This window comes from Hippichthys cyanospilos, chromosome 14 (assembly GCF_059441005.1).
Source record: "Hippichthys cyanospilos isolate Australia breed blue-spotted pipefish chromosome 14, RoL_Hcya_1.0, whole genome shotgun sequence".
NCBI classification, from domain to species: Eukaryota; Metazoa; Chordata; class Actinopteri; order Syngnathiformes; family Syngnathidae; genus Hippichthys; species Hippichthys cyanospilos.
In genome coordinates, this window is record NC_142382.1 from 10198311 (window position 1) to 10220000 (window position 21690).

The 21690-nt window shown below is 38.2% G+C and overlaps 4 protein-coding genes and 1 long non-coding RNA gene across 6 annotated transcripts; 4 read left to right on the forward strand and 1 right to left on the reverse strand.

Annotated features, from left to right (window-relative positions):
• Positions 1-5: 5 nt before the first annotated feature.
• LOC148412903 (uncharacterized) lies at positions 6-4132 on the forward strand. Its single transcript, XR_015867811.1, has 2 exons — positions 6-114; positions 3963-4132. It is a non-coding gene; the product is annotated as an uncharacterized LOC148412903 (long non-coding RNA).
• Positions 281-10672, reverse strand: nek9 (NIMA related kinase 9). Its single transcript, XM_088433563.1, has 23 exons — positions 10223-10672; positions 8014-8191; positions 7886-7941; positions 7731-7801; positions 7550-7655; positions 6449-6580; positions 6256-6366; positions 6086-6150; positions 5946-5996; positions 5674-5866; positions 5087-5231; positions 4816-5016; positions 4643-4689; positions 4400-4561; positions 3966-4074; positions 3714-3875; positions 3458-3625; positions 3323-3382; positions 3045-3232; positions 2758-2913; positions 1853-1957; positions 1729-1782; positions 281-1620 (listed from the first exon to the last, which is right to left on the reverse strand). Exons 1-23 carry the CDS (start codon positions 10406-10408, stop codon positions 1438-1440), a joined length of 2889 nt encoding a protein of 962 aa, XP_088289689.1. The 5' UTR covers positions 10409-10672; the 3' UTR covers positions 281-1437.
• A 1324-nt stretch (positions 10673-11996) lies between these two features.
• Positions 11997-15158, forward strand: LOC148412905 (uncharacterized). Its single transcript, XM_088432834.1, has 6 exons — positions 11997-12145; positions 12735-12818; positions 13102-13368; positions 13667-13833; positions 13941-14077; positions 14673-15158. Exons 1-6 carry the CDS (start codon positions 12034-12036, stop codon positions 14815-14817), a joined length of 912 nt encoding a protein of 303 aa, XP_088288960.1. The 5' UTR covers positions 11997-12033; the 3' UTR covers positions 14818-15158.
• Positions 15159-15317: 159 nt separating this feature from the next.
• Positions 15318-18817, forward strand: LOC148412906 (asialoglycoprotein receptor 2-like). The gene is made up of 6 exons (XM_088432835.1): positions 15318-15642; positions 15877-15969; positions 17420-17680; positions 17758-17921; positions 18009-18136; positions 18554-18817. Exons 1-6 carry the CDS (start codon positions 15552-15554, stop codon positions 18702-18704), a joined length of 888 nt encoding a protein of 295 aa, XP_088288961.1. The 5' UTR covers positions 15318-15551; the 3' UTR covers positions 18705-18817.
• A 479-nt stretch (positions 18818-19296) lies between these two features.
• Positions 19297-21256, forward strand: LOC148412907 (C-type lectin domain family 4 member G-like). 2 transcript variants are annotated; one of them, XM_088432833.1, is made up of 6 exons: positions 19297-19459; positions 19642-19740; positions 19822-20085; positions 20167-20330; positions 20773-20912; positions 20989-21256. In XM_088432833.1, exons 1-6 carry the CDS (start codon positions 19324-19326, stop codon positions 21146-21148), a joined length of 963 nt encoding a protein of 320 aa, XP_088288959.1. In that variant the 5' UTR covers positions 19297-19323; the 3' UTR covers positions 21149-21256. The 2 variants fall into 2 exon arrangements, with proteins under 2 accessions (XP_088288959.1, XP_088288958.1); XM_088432832.1 differs by having other exon boundaries at positions 19300-19459; positions 19639-19740.
• The last annotated feature ends 434 nt before the right edge of the window (positions 21257-21690 follow it).

Here is a 21690-nt window from a genome sequence, read left to right on the forward strand (position 1 = left end):
CATGTTTTCCTCGCAACAATCGTGAGTGAGACCACGTAGAACCGATCCGCTTTAATCTAAATGGTAAAACTGGATATTTGTACCTCATTTGCATCATGACCACACGCGAGACCAGTGAGTTTAGTAGTGTTTATGTATTTTACATACACTAGAAGACAGGTCTGTATTTTAACCCTGTCAAGCAGATATCCCGTAAGACACAAACAGGGTGTTTACATTTTTTTTTTTTTTTTTTTGGTTTCAAATGCTTAAGACACTGTATTGTGGAAGAAATCGCATATCACATCGGACAGTTTATTGACCAAAAGTTGCAATTGAACATAACAAACAATATCTCGTGAGTTTATGCGACAAAGAACAGACTAAAGTCAAACAAAATACAAGGTTGCTTTAACAAACAAAGCAAAAAAGAACATTTCAGGTGTCAAATGGCAAAACAAAATCCAAAAAAACTTCCCCTATTCTGATAAAACATTCAAGTGTTTGTGTCATAATGGCAGACTGAGGCAGCCACACATGAAGGGAGAATAAGAGAAATTGTCTACCGTTACCCTGTCAGTAGTTTCACCGAAGGATTTATAAAAAAAGCAAACAATACATGCACATTTTGAAAGCCTATATTTGCATGAGGGATTAGGTTTCAAATATTCATTTTTTGAAGGATATACCTCTTAAAACATTGTGGTAAAAACAAAGTTAAAATCCCTGGGTTAAAATCCCCCTATGAACAGATGACACAGTGTGAAGGTGTTACACACAACTTTAGGCATTGTGAAAGTGGCAACTTACCACTTTCTTTTTCGCTATTGACAAGCAAACAAGTACACTCAAGTGTGAGCGCAGTTCTCTGCCAAGGCCCTGGTTCGAGTTCTACACTGATATGTAATTTTTCTTCCTCGACCCACGCACTCCCCCTACACAAGGTTTTTTGGAAATCGTCTTGAGTTTTTTTTTTTTTTGTCTAAGCGTAAACAAACACACTCACCAATCTGATTCAAGGCCCCACATTTCCACTGAAAAGGTTTTAAAATGTTTTGTTTAGCCTGTTGAATCATAACCGTCAAGATGCAAGCACTAAAGCCCCATGGTGACGTCACTAAAAGTAAACAATGATCACCAGTAAAACAAGGACTTCATATTCACATTGTGGATGGAATAACACTAAGATTGCCTGACGTCTCATGTTGAACCCAGCCAACATTTCAGTCTGTAGAAAGCCGGTGCGCAACATTTGCATGAGAACAATTGCGCATATGCAATAAAATAAGGATGCAACTTGGTGCTTTTAAATACTGTATGTAATGGCACATGAAACTTGTTAAGATATGTGAGGCAGCCGTTTCCACTGCAATGGAGCTTCCTATTCTCACATTAACCAACCTGATGGACTCCTAAAATGCAGAGTTTAGTCATAACTCCCACTGAGCAGGCTGGGCCTCACAAGCTGGACCCTGCAGGTCTGCCCCCATGTTGTGTGAATCCAGATGCCCGACCTCCTCCTCCTCCTCCATCCTCAGGACCTCCACAATGGTTGCCGTTATTGTCACACCTAGCTTCCAGTAGTGACAAGCGGTTGAATGCTGCTAACAATCTCTCGTTGTCTATTTTCTGGTCACTGACCTACAACAGTGATCAGAAATAAAACAAACAAAAAAGGGGATGGAGTGCAACCACGGCTAATGCGGTGCAAAACATCTCTTTGGCTAGAAGAAAAGGCTGTTGTCTAACCTGCTTCTCCAGCATCTGGATCCTCAACTCTTGCTGAATGACCATGTCTCTCAGCTGTGAAAGAAACTGATTCTGTAAACAAGTCGAACGTCTTGGCACCCCCTGGAGCCGGCTGCTGCATTACCTGTGCAACCTCGCTACTTGCTCTGCAGCATGTGATTGAGTCCCCTTGGTTGCAGACGCCTGACTCCACCAGCCCATTTAGTTTGTCATCACTTGTTCGGGTTGTCTGTGTAAAAACGACCAACAAAGCTCATCTTGATATCTCCAAATGGAAAATAAGTATACTATTGCAGTTTGCAGGATTGAGCAAGTTGGAGTGCCAAAAGTGGCACTGTATACTTTTTCTTGAGACAAACGGGATGGATGTTTGTAATATGGTTTTTGGACACTGCATTTGCAAACAAAATGGCAAACTTTTTTTTTTCTTCTGCCAACACAAAATTTCATAGAGTACATTTTACTCTTAAAACGTTCCAGTCCAAAAAAAAGTGGAAAGCAAAATGTATTTTTAGAAGAGAATAAAATAAAATATTCTAAGTAAGTAGGTCATTTTTACTATGTTTACACCGCAACCAAATATGGACTTTTTAAGAGTATTCTAGGATTACTTTCAAAATTTAAAGCCCCTGTTCCACTGAGGAGTGAACTTTGGCAAGTGTCTGCAAAGGTTCGTTCAAGGTTGCCAACATTTGCCCAAATTTCTCCAGAAGTTGCCAAAATGTCAACAGAGCTCAACAGACTTTTGCCAGCATTTCTCTCATCACAAAGACATTTTGAACGTGTTAAAAATTAAATTCCTTGTGAGAAAAGCAGGAAACAAAAAACAATTTAAATATTTGGCAACATTTTGAACGTACCCTCATTTTAAAAGGTATTAATTACATGTTAAAAAGTATTTAGTAATCAAATTATAGACATAATAATACTTTATACTACTGAAAATGACAGAATAAGTTTAGTATCCCTTTAATTTGGAGAAAATGATCAACAGACAAAGAGATTCTAAAACACGGGTATTAACATTACCGATAGGTCATGTTCACTGCTGACAGCTGCTGCGACAGCCTTTAGATCCTTCAGCTCATCATATGGCAAAGTGGTCCTCTCAGAGAAAGATGAAAGCTGGTCAGGAGGAAGCTCTGACTCCTTAGGCATTGGAATAAACTCAGCATCCTCAAGTTCCTGCGTTGGACACAAATAATGCAATGTTCCTTATTTATATCTGATAAGCATTTATACAGTACGGGACTTTAGCAGAAACCAGAAAGAAGGGTCACACAAAATTTGAAGCTTGTTTTGGATAGTAGACTAACTTTTCTGAGCCAGAGAGGACACGAACTGTCTCCGGTCTGATTTGCCATGGACATCATTGGCGTTTCCAAGTTGCAAGCATCAAGATCAACCTCCACCGTGCCCCCGAGGCCCCTGTCCTGACACTCTGTCTCCGAACCAGGCTCCATTTCCAGATCCACTGTGGCAATCGAGCCATCCTGTCCAATCCCTACAATTGACACACAAACAAACAAGTATAAATATGTTCGACTGCTAAGCAAAGTTAAAGAGAGAACTAAAGGCACCAAAGAATATTTACCACTCCCAACTGACAATCCACTGCTGTTTGAGCGAATAGTCTTGGAGTTGAGCACTTTTTCTGCAAAGACACAAAATGGGCCAATCAGAGAGACAGCTAGAAAAGCCATTCAATCGAATGAAATGACTAACTAACCCATGATGATAATGGTATGCCAGCCACGGCAAGAAAGGTCTGGTACGTGGTGGAGTGATCCAAAAATAGGCCTTGGCATGGCAGGACAAACCTCAGATCCAAATCCTTTGTCAGCAGGCATTCCAAGTCGCCCATTACCTGCATTTCCCCATGCAAAGATCTGATTGTCTGCAAAAATAAACGAATAGATAAAGAAAAAAGAACCTTTTCACTTGCTTCAAATTGGTAACATTGAAACTGGTATGTGTGCCCTTACCCTCGGTGGCTGCGATTGTGAAGCCATCCCCACATGAAACTTTGGTGACAATCTTTCCCCCAAAAGGTCCAACCAGGACTTGCACACCTTGGTGTTTCTTAAAGTCTTTGACACCCAGTTGGCCATACTTGTTACACCCAAATGTAAGAAGGCGACCACGTTCTGCGAAATTGATTTAGATTTAAGGATTTAACAAGTGAGTAACAGTGTCTCAAAACAAATTAGAATCTGTTTTTTTTTCCTTTGCAGTACCATCAATGGCAGCTGTATGGTTTCTTCCAGGAGCTATAGTCTGGATCTTGAAGCGTGAAAGCTGCTTGGCCAAAGTCAGTGTTGTGATGTATGGGATGCCCTGGTAACCCTGACATGTGAAAGGAAAAAAAGATTAAGAAAATAAAAGTGCATGACTGCTGCATTGACGTTCATGTACTTTATTATTTGGTGTGTATACTTTGAAGATGGCCTTGGAAGCAAGCCATTGGCGTGTAATGCGATGATGTTGTTGCAGTGCGCGTTCGATGGGGTTACACGGAAGCCGATTTGTGTAATTAAAAAAAAAACGTCTTTTTTGTGACATTTTATATTGATTCTGAATGGTGATAAATGTCAATCTTGATTCTTTTGTGTATTGATTTTTTGGCACACCTTTAATAATTATATCTCATTTTTTGCAAGCCAGTATGTACCTCTCCAGGGTGGTTTTTGAGACCAGAGAATTCCTGGTTCAGACCAAGTTTGTTGAATTCATTGTTCCCACATGCTAGGACTTTGCCTGTGTCTGTCAAGAAGAAGGTTCCATCACTACTACACGACACAGACGAAATGGTGGCGCCTTTGGGGAGCTCCACCTTAGGAAAACATTAAATGTAAAGGTTTATCCTGGGAGCAATTACAGCCCGGAATACACTGGTGTCAGGAACAAATCTTACTTGCATCGGAGAAGAAAAGTCATCTTCACATTCCAAGCCTAGACGCCCTAGAGATGGAAGATTGCAAGTTTAAATGTTGTTTTTCAAAGAGGCTTCTGTCTCCCTCTACTGGGTGAAATGACAATTACAAAAATACATTTCAGTGGAAATGTAAGGGCATCCCGAGTACATACCATTCTCTCCGCAACCCCAAGAAAAGATGTCTCCACTGTGGGTGAGCACCACCACATGGTTGTCCCCGCAAGAAACCTGACGCACTGGTCGTTCCTCGAAAAACTCCAGTAGCACCGGCTCCAGGATCTGCGTTCCCATGACCCCCTCCACACCGATGCAACCGTAATAGTCTGACCCGAATGTGTACATTTGGTCCTCGTCTGCAGTGCAGAGATGCTTAGATATAAGACGGGGTGTTCATTTGTAGTATACGTTTAATTGTGGGCTCACCGGTGACGCAGACAGTGAAGTCGGTACCGCATTCCACCTGTCGAATGGCCTTCCCCTGGAGCTTCTCAACTCTTTTGGGCTGCCGGTAGGAAGCTTGATCCCCGTGCCCCAGTTGGCCCACCATTTTGGCACCGCCTTGAACATTCTGAGGAACACAGTTTGTGTACATGAATGAGTGTTGCAGTTGCAGTTCATACACACACCCCCATTATATCGTTTACATCTTGGTAATATTTTTTTAAGGGCTTCTACAGGACACAAGTCTGAACTTAAATTTTTGCTCCACCAGTGTAGAACCACAATATGCCACAGCATGCTGGGCAACATTGAGGCCTATTTGGGTCGCTCCATATTGTTGTATGTTCCGTGTGTATGTGATGGTACTCTGTTTCAGTTAATAAGATACTTCCCGTTTTTGGCCAACCAGCAGTAAACAGTATTTTCGGTGTACATTTAATACCTCCAAAAGCACATTTTACTGCAGTAAAACAATTAAAAAATGTTTTTAGGTGTTCTCTCTATATGGCAGGTTTTAGAATACATCTTCCCAATGATAAAAAGGTACTCACTGTATTTTTAAAACTTACTGCCCAAGTGTAGAGTTCTTTTTCCACTGTCACCACTGCAAAATGGCTCTCTCCAGCGCACACATGTTGGGCACTGCTGCCCCCTTTAAAGGTGTCCAGTTTTTGGGGTGTGAATTTGCCTCCGCCCCAGAAATACACCTCCCTTGATCGTGTGGTCACCACAGCAACCGGGGTCTCAGTCGCTGTACTAAGCCTATGGAGAGAGAACAATCGATTGGATACTATGATGTAGGATGATAGTAAGGAGATAACCGAAAAAAAACTAAGCTTACTTTGGTTTCTTCATTGCTGAATTCAGCATGGCAACTCGCTCGGCAAGCTCCCTGCCAGAGTACGGACAAGTTTTAGACTACTCTTTCAAATCATTTTCATCTCAATGTATCTTTTAACATAAAACAGGACTCTCACTTACAGTCGGCAACACGAGAGGACGGGCTGGTCTAGAATTTGCTCTGCCGTTGGTCTCTTTGCAGGATCCTAACATAGAAAATGATCACAAAAATAAAGGTTGTTACATCAAAGAAAATGAGGCATTTTGACCCGCTAATTTAGTATGGCCAATTTTTTAAACAAACCACACACTTGATCGAGGCATTCATAGACCAGCTTGATTAATCCAGCTCCATAAACATCACGGTTCACGTCCATCGTCCAGTTTCCCTGAACTATTTTTACACAAAGATTCAAAGCATTCTGCAAAGACACAAACTGCAACTGGTCAAAATCTACACAATGATATTGGTAAAGCTTTTCAATAAATGCAAGTAAGTCCTACCGTAGCATCAAATGTTCTTGTAAGCGTTAAGACTTCAAAAAGCACACAGCCCATGGCCCAGATGTCAGATTTGAAATTGTACTTGGCTCCCTGGCACAATTCCGGAGACATGTAATATGGAGTTCCCACACACTGGACAAAAAAGGAGAAGTATGTTAGAACTACACAAAAGCCATGTAATGCACGTTTGCTTTTTTGTGTCACTTCTTGATGTGAATCCACACCAAAAAAGTACTTTACATCACTCTGACAAAACCCTAGATGACCTGGCACAAGAAACAGTACCCTAGCAACACCCTCCATGTGAGCCATGTGCTTATGACAACTGTTCAGTTTCTAATAATATTGGGAAAAAAAGTCAGGCAACTTTTCAAGCTTAACATCAATTGTAAAACTCATGTGGATTAAAGTAGTGATCTGATGTGGAGGCTGGTGAAGTAGTTTCAATCCTTCTTAAAGGCAAATTGATGAAGGAGAAGCAAATTTTGAATGATGCTGGCATATAAAATATCATTAAAAAAAACATTAAGTGGCAAAATGCCACATAAAACTGGGAACTCTGTTCATCCCAAATATATATTTTATTTAATATTCAATACGGATGATTAATTAATACAGTTGAAAGAGACTAATAAAGGTTGTGTTGTGGGTAATACCATAGTATGTCTGGTCCTTCTTAGCCCATATAGTGCTGAATCTCGCTATGGCATAAATCATGATATCATATACAGTATAGCACAAAAAAGTCACATAAAGATAGCTAGAAGTGTTCCTGAATCCCAACATTTTATTTATCCAGCAGCCTTGTTGATGTATGTGAGGAAATGAAATATCTAGGTCATATTTTATCTGAGGACTGGATGGATGACAAAGACATTATTACAAAAGCAACATAAAATATAAAAGTACTGCTATAGAATTTACCTCTAGGCAAGAATGCATTAGTGCAATCCACTATATAAAGTTTCATATGTGCTACTGTGCTGTTTTGATTTCATTTATTTTCTATTTTGTCTGTTATTTATATGGACCTGCGCCTACAATAAAGAATAAAAAGCAGAAAAAAGAACTATAATTCCTGAGGGATAAATGAACGCATACCGTTTCAGCCATTGAAAACTCTGAGCCGAGCTTCTTTGCAAGACCATAATCACCAAGCTTGATGAGGTCAGTCTTGGTCAAGAAAATGTTGAGAGTTTTGATATCCCTACGGGGGAAACGTGTGACGATAGACAGTTAAACAAGTCAAACAGATGGAGCCGTTGTTATATGAGCACCTCACCTGTGTAAAATGCCGGCCTTGTGAATGTGGGCAACGGCTGACGCAATTTGGTAAAGGTACCAAATAACCACCTGTAGAAAATATAAAAAATATAAGGAGCGAGCTCAAAAATGTGCATGTGGGCAGGGACGATTTTGTATTTCATCTACTCTCACCTCCTCATGAAAAAGTTTTCCTTTCCGTTGAACGATTTTGTCATAAAGGTTCCCCCCTGTGGCGACAATGTCATTTAGCCTCCAATCACACTCTGTGTCAATCAAATCGGCCGACTGGCATCTCTTACCATTGCAATATTCCAGTTCAATGAGCAGAGTGTTTTTATCCATGAAGTGATTAAAATAGGCAATGATGTTGTTGTGCTCCAGGATGGACAGTATGCTGATTTCATTCATGACATCCCTGCGCTCGCGTTCAGAGAGCGAATTCAGGTCCACCTCCTTCCACACCACCAGACAGTTGTCCTGGGTAACAAAAAATGGATTTAGCCGCAAATAAAGCTTATCATCAGTAGCGATCTCGACTCATATGAGTTACCTATTACCGTGCAGATACAGTATTTGCTTTATGGTGCCATTAAAATCAAATTGAGCATGATAACTTCTCCTTTAGTTTAGTAGTTCCCATTATATGGACCTGTCTAATTTAGCCAGCCTTTTCTGGTTATCCTTGTTATCGCCACCATCTCGTTCACCACTGTCGGCCATTTGTTCATCAACTGCTGCTGGAGAAGCTGTTAGAAGCAGAGATCTTAAATTATAGTTCTTACTTCATAGTACTTTACTTTATAGTTCATTAATTTACAGCAATAAGGAGATTAATTAATTTGTCTTTTAGTATAAAAAAATGCATGTTTGAAAGTCATAATCTTTGTGTTATATTGTAATGTGTTGATGTGTTAAAAAAATCTTCCAATTTTAAAAGGAGCTAATCCTAGACTATTAAATTACAGTACTTGGGTCATAAACAAGTCATGATCTGGGAAAATGTGTTTAACTAAAAGCATTAGAGCGGCAATGATTAATTAATGAATCAATTGACAAGTAGTCAACTATTGAAGTAAACAACAACCATAATAATGTATATAGTAAATAAGTAATTGATCAATTTGAGACCTAATTCAGTTTAAAAGTGTCCAAATCTTCGGTATTTCAGTCATTCAAGAGTATATATTGTCCTTCTGCAGTCCTCTGGCAGTGATTCTCAACCTTTTTTCAATAACGAATCCCTTCTAAAATTTTTTTCATCCATGTACACCTTAACTAAAGCAAAGAATTTTTGAACGAGCAAAAATACTTAAAACAAAGTGTTGTGCCATTTATATCTGATTTAATAAACTTTTGAATTATAACTGAGAGGTATCCCTGGCCATATTTTATTCAACAGCTTGATAAAAAAGATTGTATGATATCATTTGTAACCAGATGCCCGAGCCACCTCAGATGACTCCTCTCAACGTGCAAGAGCACCGACTCAACTGAGCGCCTCCCGGATGACTGAGCTCCTCACCCTATCTCTACATGAGAGCCCGGACACCCTGCGAAGGAAACATTTCCGCTTGTTTCCGGGATCTCATTCTTTTGGTCAAGGCCCAAAGCCCGTGACCATAGCAACGTAAATAGACAGGTAAATAGAGAAGTTCACCTTTGGCTCTTTTTTCACCGCGACACATAATGATTAGCTTATTAGCAGCTCTGCAGGAACATTATAATGATACTGAGCATTTGAATGAGAGGTGTTGCAAAGAAAAACTTGGAAAACATGCAGGACACAGACCCTTGTGGACTGGAGTTTGACACTATTAAGCCTTAAAGATGAAGCAATAAGTTGTTTCATGTTCAAATGAATTTGCTCTTAATTTGAAAAGAAAAATGTACCGTTCCTGAGACGGCATTAAAAAGCAATAAACTTGTTAGCTGATATCTACAGTAGCCCGGTTAAAAAGTCACATTAACCCATTTGAGAACCACTCTATGTAAGCAGGTTTGAGAAGATTGGAATTATGAAAAAAACCAAAACAAAAAAAGGAATATTTTTGCCATTTTTCCTGATGCTCTGGACCAAACCTGTAACTGAAACTTTATTTATGTTGCTGTATTGCAATATCAATTTGAAGAAACGTTCAGTTTCAAAAAATAAAAATAAAGGGATGAAAACTAAAATGTATTGATAAGATTTATCAATAATTTGACAAAATAATCGACAGACTAATCAATTATCACAAAAAGTTAGGTGTCTCCCTAAAGAGTATACAAAACCTTTCAAAAGTAAGTTACGCAGGATACTTAAGAGCAGTACAGCAATCAAAATGTATTCGGTTACATGATTTGGTAGAATAGGTGTTTTTTCCCCCAAATTCTTTGGATATGACGTGGTATCACGGGGGGAAGAAAAACGTGATTATTGTTGCCTGGCAACATGCTGACAAGTGACTCTTCTCCAGTCAATAGTTACTCAGTAAGAAAAGTGAAGTGGAATGAACGGGATGAGCTCACCTCGGTTCTTCTGTACAGAGTCGCTTCACCGAACGCCCCCCTCCCGAGGATCCGGATGGGAATGTAATGCAACTTCTCCTCTTCGCCATTAAACGTGGCCGACGCTGATCGCTCGCTAAGCACAGACCCGCTGGCCAAATCAGAACTGAGCGAGTCGAAATGTCTCTCATACTCGGCCAGTGACATTTCTGTTAGCCACCAGCTGCACTGATGGGAACGAACACAAACAGGCCTGACTCGAAAACTCTTTCGGAGAACTCCTTTCCTCAAAGCGTCACCAGACAGACATGTCACGCGGCCCGACAGCTACAAGAAATCACAAAGTTTAGCGAGTCCAATCGGAGTCTTATAAACGTGTCAAATGCACAATATTGGTTGGAAAACAACCGAGAGGGGAAAAAATGCGTTGAAGTTGCACAAGTGTCAAGCAACGCATATGATAGAGCAAGTTCGACCAACTTCATTTTAACTTTCAAAGTAAAAGCTAAGACCTTCAAGGTTCGTGGGTTGTATTTTACGAAGAAAGTCAAAGAAATGTATTTCCTTCTGAGGCAGTCGCTCTGTTTAATTTGGCTTGTCATTGACAGCGCCACCATGTTTTAAATCGTGGCAACGTTTTTTTTCTTTTTTTTTCTTTTCACTACACCGAAAGAAGGAGAATGTATTTAAAGATGACTCTTGTAAAGCTATTTGACGCGTGCCTCACACTCGGCGAAAAGACTACAAGACAATTTTACTCGTAAAACCGGAAGTTACATTTGAGGGCTTCCTTTATGGTTACCCTCTGTACTAAAAATACCGATTTGCGTACAATTTACACTGGTGAACTAACTAACTAACTAACTGACTAACTAACTAACTAACTAACTAACTAACTAACTAACTAACTAAAACACTCATTTTCAAGTCAGAGGATTAGCAATAGTTTTAAGTGATTTGACAAAAATATAGATTCTGCTGTTCTTGTTGATTCTGATGTTTGCATTTTCATGAACGGATGTTATGAAAGACACCCACGTTTTCAAATACTGTACTGTATTGTCTTTACTATCTATGCTGATGTGCAATTTTTATTCAGATTTCACAATACGGTATTATGAAAATACAAGCTCCTTGGCATGGCATCTTCTTCATAACTACATCCCTTTATTCAACCCTTGAAGCAAATTTCTTCCCCAAAAGCATCATTATGTTTTAAATGGAAAGAAATGTGCCATTTGGACATGATACGAACATTCAAAGGTCAGGTACCAAGGCCATGATTTAGCAACAAATAGAGGCACAGAATATTCAAATTCAGTATTTGAACTTTTTGCTTTGAGGCATCAACATTGAATGTCCAAGAAAATATTTCACAATCAAAAAAGTATTTTCATCATGGAAATAGTGGTTGCATTAAGACTTTTGGTTCCCTCATAGAATCTATTTCCCTTTTTTCTCTAGTTTGTTGTTAAATCTTAGGACAAAATAATAAAAGTTTCTGCCAACAGGTTTAGATATTTTTCATAATAATAACAACACATTGGCTGTTCAGTTTTAATTTAATTTAAGCTTCTTTTTAAAATGTTATTATATAAATCTGTGATAAAATTACCATGTATGGAGGATACTTCCGAGCTAAAACTGACTCCCTGTCTCCCTGTGCTCAAATTTGGTGCAAAACATATTTCTTTTCACGTTCACAGAATTCACAATTATTATGGTTGAAAAAAAAAAGACTCCTCCGAAGCACGTGATGAATGCAAGATCAAAGTGTCAGTGCGGATGAGGATAAGACAGAGCAAACACGCTGGTGCGCAGTTCCTGCAGAAATGGAGAATGACTTGAAAGCTGAACTCACTGTATCTTATTCGCCAAAGTCATCTCAAGTTTTATTCAGCCATGGAGGACCCTCTCGCTCTCGCTATGAATTGTTTGGGCAAGGTACAGTACACCATTTTTCCTACTATTACTTTTAGGAAGTTGCAGAAGAATAGTTAGATGTAGTAGTAACTTTGAACTAAACATACTATTCAGACAGATGGACTGAAAAAGGGACTCCTTGTCAAATTTTTGATACAGGCACTTGCAGAAATTTTACCAAGGAATTCATAATGCTAAGAGCGATGTGTAACACCAAATGTCATATGAATTAAATTGTTGTTATGATTAATGAAAAAAGTTGGTGTCACAATTTAAAAAAAAACATATTTCATATAAATATCTTGGAAAAAAAAAACTTGACAAAACCAAAACTGTGTATTTCCGGTCAGACGGCCTGAAGTGTATTTTGGGGGCAGGGGGGCGTGAGTTGCTTGCCTCCATTGCTCTCAAAAAATAATCTACGTTTAATTCACATTCCAAAGATATGTCTAGTATGAAAATATTTTTGTCACCATCACCTTGTATTTTGGTGTCAATGAACTATGTTGAAGTAAGGGGAGAAGTTTCATTTAGGTAAGTATTGACAAAAACAAACAAAAGAGAAAGAGCTTTAAATTATTTTTGGTGTCTTTGACTAACTGTTTCACAGGCGGATGTTACCGCATGGTCATACTGTGTCTCGGACTACTGGATGTCATTCTGCTCATTGGTGCTGTCATTCTCGGAATCAGTTGTGAGTGTAGAAACCGTTGGAGCTTCCCAACAACATGAACTGTTTTTTTCTTTTTGTGGCACATTCTTCGCATTTCATCATTGCCTACATCATTTTTTTAAAGATCCCTAGCATATATGCGAAGAAATTAGAGACAAACATACATCTTGTTTTGGGATTTCCAATTAGTTCAAATTTACAAGAAAATGACACTCATGATCTCTTTCTGCCTTGATTTTCAAACTTAATTTAAGTACTAGTTACTAGCAATTACACTCTGCTTCCTGCTTTTTTTTTCTTAAAGATGCCTCAGTCACACAAAGCCCCAAGGAAAATTCCCACCCAGCTGCAGCACATCTCATCACTGAGCTGGACCACCTCTTTAGCAACCACAGTGATGCGATGAAGGCACTGCAAGAGGCCATGAACATGTTCAAGAGAACAACCAGAAGTCATGAAAAACTGAGGGCAAAAGTTAATGAGCAGAAAACCCTTAATGACGCTTATCAGAATCAGCTCCAGAATCTGCGCAGTGAGAGGAAAATTCTGCAGTTCAACATGTCAGCTTTGGGTATTACAGTGTTCTAAACTATTCCCTGTTTAGTTTTTAAACCCTTGTGGCAAGCCGTAAAGACAGACCGAACCATTTTTCAATTTCTTTAAGAGTGTTAATAAATTTAACCAACATATGTATAGATAGAACTGATGCCACTGAAAAATTTGAGCGGTCGAAGGAAAAAAATATTAATAAATAACTTTAATTATTATGCCATTAAAAGCATTTACAAAATTAGGAAATTAAATGCAATGTGTATAGTTTGCAAAGTGTGTAGCTACTCTGTCTGATGTGAGATGTTTATACCTTCTAGAGGAGACTTGTGGCAAGTGCAACAAGGGCTGGACCTATTTCAACTCATCCTGCTATTACTTCTCATATACCAACACATCTACTCGAAGACAGACCTGGATGGACAGTCGAGCCGACTGCATCAACCGTGGAGCTGATTTGATTGTGATAGATCATCCAAACGAGCAGGTTGGGCAGAAATTGAGGGGGGAAAAAGATAACAAGTTTGAAATAAATTGCATAGTGCATGTGAGTTGTCATTTAAAACCACAATTTTTCCTTATTTGCTTCCATAGTCATATGTGAGTCATATCGTCAAAATCCGGAGTATGGGCTACCAATCTTATGAAAATGGTCTGTGGATTGGTGTTACTGATATGAAAAAGGAGGGTACGTGGGTTTGGATAAATAATGCCACGGAAACAGATCAAAGGTGACAGGTTAAATCAGTCTTTATGCTTTTATTGATTGAATATTTGTGATGCTTTTTCACAAAACTAGTTTTATGTCAGGGAGTTTATTTTTGAGTTATGATGAAAATACACATTTTCAAAAGAAATGCCTTTTTTGGAATTTCTACAAAACAATCTCCTTAAGGTCTTCGACTTTCATTTCCTAGAGGCCAAAAGGTTCAAATTGAAACCAACGTGTATGAAAATAAGGGATTAGTCGACGATGCACACAAATGAAAAAAATAATGTCCCAAAACTTTAAACATGTTTATCTCAAAATTAATGATTTTAATTGGCAACGTTCAACTTGCTGTAACTGTCAAATTTTGAGCTACTTCCATGTATTGTCTATCATTTTAAAGGAAATTAAGTGTAAAATTAGAAAATATTAATAACCACCTTTTCATCGTCATAGACATGATGATGGGTTTGTGAACATACATCACATTTATCCGAACAAAAAAAGTTATTTCATAAATGGTAGAAATGCGTTTGCTTACGACAAAACAATTTAAGCAATGGCTATGTGTGTATGAGTTAATGACCTAACTCCTGGTTGATGTTTATTTTCTTAAGGTATTGGATGCCTGCAAAACCCAGCCACGCCCGGAACCAGAACTGTGGGGGTACTATCTATTCATCTGCAAAACCCTGGAAGACTCGCTTTGATATTAATTGTGCAGCACGTTTACACTGGATATGTGAAATGGAACCTAAATAGAGAGCAAAAAATCGCTGTGACATGCAGTTTTAAAAAGTCCCACATTCATTCTCTTTTCATTAAAAAAAACAAACAAAAAAAACATTCAAAACTGATGGGTCAAAAGTAAACCACATTTAGTGAAATGGCTAATCAGGCACTTGGTGCAAAAAGGACTGAGACAGAGCTTGGTTATTAAATATGTTTTGTGTCTACAATTGCTTGCTAACTAGGCGATGAAGCCTTTTGTCTATAAATGGCAGCAACCTTTTTTTTGGGGGGTTTGTTATGAGGCGTGGAATTTGCGATTTTTTCCTTTTCTGAAAACTAATAAATATACAGTACTTGTCATTTTGAATCTATTACTGAGTAAAAAGGCCACGTATGTTTGTCTCAAATGTTTTTTGTTTATTTGTTATGTTTCCGCAAACATTTGCAATGGGGGGGTCTTTGGAAAATTTGCTTTCTAAATGGAGTCCCTAGCTCCAAAAGATTTGAGAATCCCTTCTCTAAATCACAAGGTTCGCCTTAAACTGTATATCAAAAGGAAGTGCTCTCTTCCGTATATCAAGACTTTCTCTTCTCTTTTCCACCTGCTAATCCTTTGGTTGCAATACTGCTTCTCATTTCCCACTTCTGAAATTAACGTTGACGAGTTAAACAATAGAAATCAGGAAGAGAATTGTTGTGTGCTGGGATTGGGGTTAAATAGACAAAGAAAATCACAGCTAAATTGACAGAAAGAAATAAGAGAAATGACTGGTTTGGATTCAAACGACGGATTTGACACACTGGTTTCTCAAAATGAGGATGGTGAGAAACCTGGACAACAAAAAAAGGAACAAGGTATTGGTCATTTTGAAAACAAATTCACGATTGAGAATTTTGTTACCTTCATGCCATGTTGAATAAAATTACACTTTTAAAGTGGGAACAAGTGCAATTTGAATGACTGATCAGAATAACAAAAGAAAACGCAGCTAATTGTTGAACTTGTCATTGTTCTTGCCACCAATGATGAAAGATGAAATTGTTGTTGATTATATCAATGTCATGTTCACTTAGTGTTTGTCATTCCAGAATCTTGTGCGATACTTTACAAAGCAGCTATTGCAAGCTTGGCGATACTTGCTGCCATTTTATTGTTTGTTGATATCCTCCTGTTCATCCATTGTAAGTATGTTGTATTTGTTTATATTTTGGTCAACATCATCATAAAGTTCCTTTGATATTCTCATGGGAAGCAATCAGTCATCATGAAAATGTGGCAGAAAAATTAAACTTAAAATTAAATTCGGACCAGCATGCAGCATATTCTGCATCTGTTTCTTTCATTTATTTTTTAAATTGGTTGTATATGGTTTGGCATTTCCCACAAACTGTTCTTCTCTGCTATAACAATATACTGTATTTCATAAAACAAGTAATTTTGATCAAATATATAGCATAGAATTTTCATAGTCATATTGAGTATATTGCATACGTCTATAAAATTTAAAATATAATAGAATGCCTTTATTGTCATTGCTTACCATAGGCATTCTATTCTGTTCCATTTTATTTTATATTTCAGGGACGTATGCGAAACACTCAATATGGTTGTAAAAATGGTTTACATGTGATCAAAATGACTTTTGTTGTCCACTATATCATGAGTGCAGATGAATGTTCTTGAGCTTAATGTAATTACTATCATGTGAAACAGCAAATGATACTGACAACTTAGAAAAATGAAACATATATTAAGTATACAATTTATTTGTTGTTAACATTGCTAATCTCATAGAAAGTGAAAATCTTACAGTAGATACCAATCACATGATCATTCTCAACTTGGAATCAGGTGAAAAAGATGGGGCACACATTTTAATTTTACAGTATTTTATTATCATTTTAAAGGGCAAGAAATGTACACAGGTATTGCCAAAAGAATATTAATTGCCAAAAGAAAAACAAATGTGTTTGTGTACCCTACACAACATTGCAACATCGCTGGAAAATGTGAACGTAAACACATTCAGTGGGGGAACATTTAAATGGCTATTTGGTTTAAACTACTAATTTACTAGCCATATAAAAGGTGTCATATGATTAAAAAAAAAAAAAACTAACACTTGGATACATTCATTTCTGTCCTTAATACTTTGCTTAGATTTCAAATGCTTGATCCTCAAAATAAGGTGACTCGGACTGAGACCCGTGTGCAAAAAAATGTGACATGGGACATCCCTAGCATTTTTCACATCCACATGGTCATTTAAAAAGAAACAACAATAGCAAAAAAAACAATGTGTAGTCATTTCCTCTTTCTACTGATTACATTCAAATTACAGTACAGAAATAGAGATAAAACAAAGTACCCCTTTTATTTGTGTGTGAAAACTCAATACTGACTTTTGTTTTAAAACATGCTGAATTTTCTAGGTATCCTTTAGATATATTTACCGTAAGCAAACCAGTTGTCACTGCCGATGTTGAACTGAACTGTACTTGCCTGACATCTGCGTAGGCAGCGTTTTTTTCACTTCCCGCTCAGTTGAGAAAGTGAATGTGCGTGTGAATGATTGTTCCACAGTTCCTCCACAAATTAAACAAAACAAACAAATGTTGGTTGTCCTTGCAGATATCGTGCGTCAAAACACCCACCAGTCTCTTGATGACACAGAACTTATCGAGAAAGAGTTGCTCAAACTTCAGGAATCATACGATTTCGCAGTCAGAAACATTAGCGCTGCCAAGAAGGAGCTGGACAGCGAAATGAGAAGACAAACACAAAGCAACTGGGAGTTTGAGCACCACAAAAGGAGGACAAAAGAATATGAAGTCAATCTTGATACAACTATGAAAGATGTCACATATTTAAAAACTCACTTACCCATGATTGGTGAGATAAGCTTCACTGTATATTATCAAATCACAATTTTATCTTGTTTCATGTCCATTCACCTGTTTTGACAACAGAGGATGGCTGCAGTCGCTGTCCAGTAGGATGGATTTTGATGAACTCTGTTTGCTACTACTTCGCCTTGTCTCAAATTGATGGGCTAACATCGTGGCAAAATGCTCGAGATTTCTGTCAGCTTTTCGGAGGTGACCTAATAGTCATCGATAGCATAGAGGAAGAGGTGGCGTGAGCACAGCTTATTTCTCATTCATTGTGTGCAAACAAAATTGAAATATTTTAATACCATGTAATATGACTATTTTGCCAGATGGCAATCATAAATCACCTTAGAGGTCATGCAGATCCATCAGTGAAATCCTACAACTTTTGGATTGGATTGTATTTTCACAAGGAAGGACTTTGGAGATGGATGGATGGAAAAGAGCTGATTGAAGGGTAAGGGTGTGGTACCTCAGTTTAACAGATAAATACTTGAGATCCACAAATGTTTTCAAGCAGCCAGCAGTTCATGTACCAATCGCTGCTTTATTAGACACGCAAAGGTGTTTGTTTCCATGTGAGATGTGAGTGTGGCACATTTAAAGTGAATGAGTTTCTGCTTCGATTGGCTTGGAAGGAAGTCAGTTGTGTTCATGCCCACAATGGCGCAAACCAGCCTTTTTAAATATGTCTGTAAATAGGCTCCAGGATCACATAACGCTGAAAAAGATTAGCTTTTATAGCTAATGAATGGGTCGATTATTCTTCTTGTAACACTGCATCATCCATTCAGTCAAAGCAAATTATATATAATATAAAATAATATTATAAATGTTTTAACTAAAGCTGTTGTATATTTATCCTCTGTTGTAGGTACTGGGACTATGGAGAGTCAAGTGATGCAGTTCATCAGGACTGTGCAGCTATATATAGTCCAGAAAACTACTTCCGTGCTTGGATTAGTATTGGCTGTACAAATAGGGGTAAATGGATTTGTGAAAAAGCCCCTACTAATACCCACTGAACAAACAGTTCCACCCATTTTTGACTGCAAAAAACAAAAACATATATTTTGAATTTTTTGGGAAATTTTGACCTTTTCTTTATTAGCCAAAATTGGTACAAAGTAATTTTCTCAACTGTTGTATTTACTGTACTGTAGATGATGTTTTTGAATTGCAATAAAAAAAAGTTTTTATTTCATTTTTATTATCAGATTTATTCATCATTGTCATAGCATTCTACAGCAGGGGTGAGCAACATAAACAATGGAGTGGTCTTCAATTTTTCATCAATGTTTTGAGGGGTACCAGATAGGACCACATACTTCCTAAGCAGATGTTATAAAAGAAGAAGACATTATTAATAAGGGCATTATTAATAACTTATTACTAACGTATTAATAAGTTTTTCTTTGCTTTTTCTTTTGATTAACCATACAGAAAGCATACATATTTTTTCTTCTGATAATTCATTTTAATTTTTTAATTAAAAGCTTTGAGGGAAACAAAAAATAACCACATTTTATTTTCACAAGGGTAAAACAGGATCAAACATTGTTCACTTCTGTTTCTTTAATTCAACTTGTGACAAAACACGCACATGCGCACACACAAACCTTATCACTAGTTGACCAGATCAATATGCACCACTTGCACAAAAGTACTATGGAGAACATTCAATCGCAGCCAGACCAGGGGGCAGAAACGCCAGTGGAGCAAAAGATTTCGGAAAGGTTTCACTCAAATCTGCATTCACGCCCACAGAATTTTCAGCAAGGTATGGAAAACTTTAGCTGTTTTTAATGCGCTGCAATTAATAACTACGGTAATCCTGATCTTTGTCTATTCGTCAATCATCTTTGGTGACTCAGGCTGCAATCCATTATGTTCTTGGGAGTTTTTAAATTTCCTCATGAAGCTTTAACCCAGGGAAACATCATCACAGTGTTTTTATAGCAGGAGTTGGATCTTGGATTCCACGCCGCAGGGTGACGCTTCCGCTTCTGGGCCTGCTCAATGCTGTTCTACTGATAGCTGCTGTTGTCCTGGCTATATACTGTGAGGAAAATCTCTTATCATCAATGATCAATGAGCCAAAATGAGTACAATATCATTACTTATGTGTTTTTTGAGCCTCAGGTGCCAACGCCAACGAAGATCACCTTCTGACACCCCATTCGGCTGTCTCATCCCTCATCATCGAGCGTAATTATCTCCGCAACTGCAGTCACATCCTCAAAGCGCAGAAGGATGCGGAGGCAGCGTTACTCAGGGAGCAGGCGGGCCACATTCAACTGAAGCTGCAACTCAATCAGCAGACGCGACTGAGTGACACCCTTCAGAAGCAAATTGAAATACTTCAAACAGAAAAGACTCAGCTGCAGGCCACAAAAGATATTATTGGTAAGTCTGTGATTGTGGTTCAGCGAATCTTGGAGGAATTCTATGATTTAATCATCAACTTGGGGTTTGTCGTTGCAACAGAGCAAAACTGTGGTAGATGTCCACCAGGATGGACCCTTCTTAAATCGACCTGCTATTATTTTTCCCTCCCTGAGCCTGATGCCAAAAAGAACTGGTCAGACAGCAGAGCTGACTGCATTGGTCGAGGTGGAGACCTTCTAGTGATAGACAACTTGCAGGAACAGGTCACAAGACATTTGCACTTTTAACATTACAGTATAATTATGTTTTTGTATGCTTGTTTGTATTTAGGACAAGGACTTTATCCCCTTTACATCAGGGGTCAGTAACTTTCGTTAAAAAATGCCAGCTAGTTTGTGGGTACAGACTGATGCGAAAGGATACCAGTTTAATGCTCAATTCTGAAATAATAATTTAAAAAAATGCTCAAATTATCTTAACTCATTCAGATGGAAGGACAAATACATAAATAAGCAAATATCTTGGATTAATGACCAGATCTGGATGCTATAAAAATACGCTAAAATCACACCTTTGGGAATGAATGAGTTAATTAAATTAATTTATCCAGACATGGATCATATTGAAGCAGTTTCATCCTATTTTAAATTTATAAACACCCCGCTCTTGTAAAATTCAGCCCAACTCTAGTATGCTTTCTTTCAGGTACTTATAAGTGAGAACATTCCAAAATCGAGTTCAAGTTCTGGTTTGTGGTGGAAGAGCGGCTTCTGGATTGGTCTGCGAAAGAATGACTCACGGGGAACATGGACATGGATAAAAAACACAACTGCGATTGAATCTGGGTGCGCACCTTTCTAACTTTAAATGCATTTATTCACTGTCTATATGGATGTTAATTTACTTAATGATGTGTTCAAGGTATTGGAGGGATAACCAACCTAGTACCACTGGAGTTCAGACTGGGAACTGTGCAGCATTTTTTTACTTTAGCGACACCAGAAAAACATGGTATAATGGAAACTGCCAGGACCACCTCTACAACTGGATATGCGAGATGGTGGCAAAGCCCTTCGAGTAGACTAAAGTGAACTTACAAATCATGCTCATGCAAAATGCCCAATAAACATAATTGCTTAAAAGGTCCTAATGTCCTCAATACAATAAAGAAACACTAATGAAATATAAAGCCAACAGGACTCTGTGGTCAGCTGACTAATAATGGAGCCCAGATTTAAAAGCAAATATGGTGCCACAGCATTTACCTGTTATGCTGCACGCAAGTGGATTGAGCTCTCAACAGAACCAATATTAACTCCATGGGTAAAAACTTTTACATCTAATTTATAAACTATGCTTTTTTTCCTCCACTGAGCTGTATGCTCAATTTTGGAATCCGGTAAGGAGTCCCTTTCTCTGGGTCTCATGTCAATATTTAACAAGCAAACCTTTTCTGTTTGTAATGTTGCACAAATGGGGCAATGCCCTCCCCAATACTCCAAACATGCAGCTCACATGAAAACATTCAACATGGAGGAGAGCCTATAACAAATTGATACACCGGGAGGACCCGAGTGTGGACGAGACACCGCTCCTCTCGAATAACAAGAAACCACAAGGTGC

Excerpts from the sequence above, each read along its gene's own strand:
- nek9 (XM_088433563.1), bottom strand. The coding sequence starts at position 10,408 with ATGTCACTGGCCGAGTATGAGAGACATTTCGACTCGCTCAGTTCTGAT. Across the intron at positions 3,626-3,713 it reads CACAATCGCAGCCACCGAGG|ACAATCAGATCTTTGCATGG; the intron begins GTAAGGGCACAC and ends TTATTTTTGCAG. Across the intron at positions 1,621-1,728 it reads TCCAGATGCTGGAGAAGCAG|GTCAGTGACCAGAAAATAGA; the intron begins GTTAGACAACAG and ends TCACTGTTGTAG.
- LOC148412905 (XM_088432834.1), top strand. The coding sequence starts at position 12,034 with ATGGAGAATGACTTGAAAGCTGAACTCACTGTATCTTATTCGCCAAAG. Across the intron at positions 12,146-12,734 it reads CTATGAATTGTTTGGGCAAG|GCGGATGTTACCGCATGGTC; the intron begins GTACAGTACACC and ends ACTGTTTCACAG. Across the intron at positions 14,078-14,672 it reads GCCACGGAAACAGATCAAAG|GTATTGGATGCCTGCAAAAC; the intron begins GTGACAGGTTAA and ends TATTTTCTTAAG.
- LOC148412906 (XM_088432835.1), top strand. The coding sequence starts at position 15,552 with ATGACTGGTTTGGATTCAAACGACGGATTTGACACACTGGTTTCTCAA. Across the intron at positions 15,970-17,419 it reads TATCCTCCTGTTCATCCATT|ATATCGTGCGTCAAAACACC; the intron begins GTAAGTATGTTG and ends TTGTCCTTGCAG. Across the intron at positions 18,137-18,553 it reads GGAAAAGAGCTGATTGAAGG|GTACTGGGACTATGGAGAGT; the intron begins GTAAGGGTGTGG and ends CCTCTGTTGTAG.
- LOC148412907 (XM_088432832.1), top strand. The coding sequence starts at position 19,324 with ATGCACCACTTGCACAAAAGTACTATGGAGAACATTCAATCGCAGCCA. Across the intron at positions 19,741-19,821 it reads TGTTGTCCTGGCTATATACT|GTGCCAACGCCAACGAAGAT; the intron begins GTGAGGAAAATC and ends TTTGAGCCTCAG. Across the intron at positions 20,086-20,166 it reads GGCCACAAAAGATATTATTG|AGCAAAACTGTGGTAGATGT; the intron begins GTAAGTCTGTGA and ends TCGTTGCAACAG.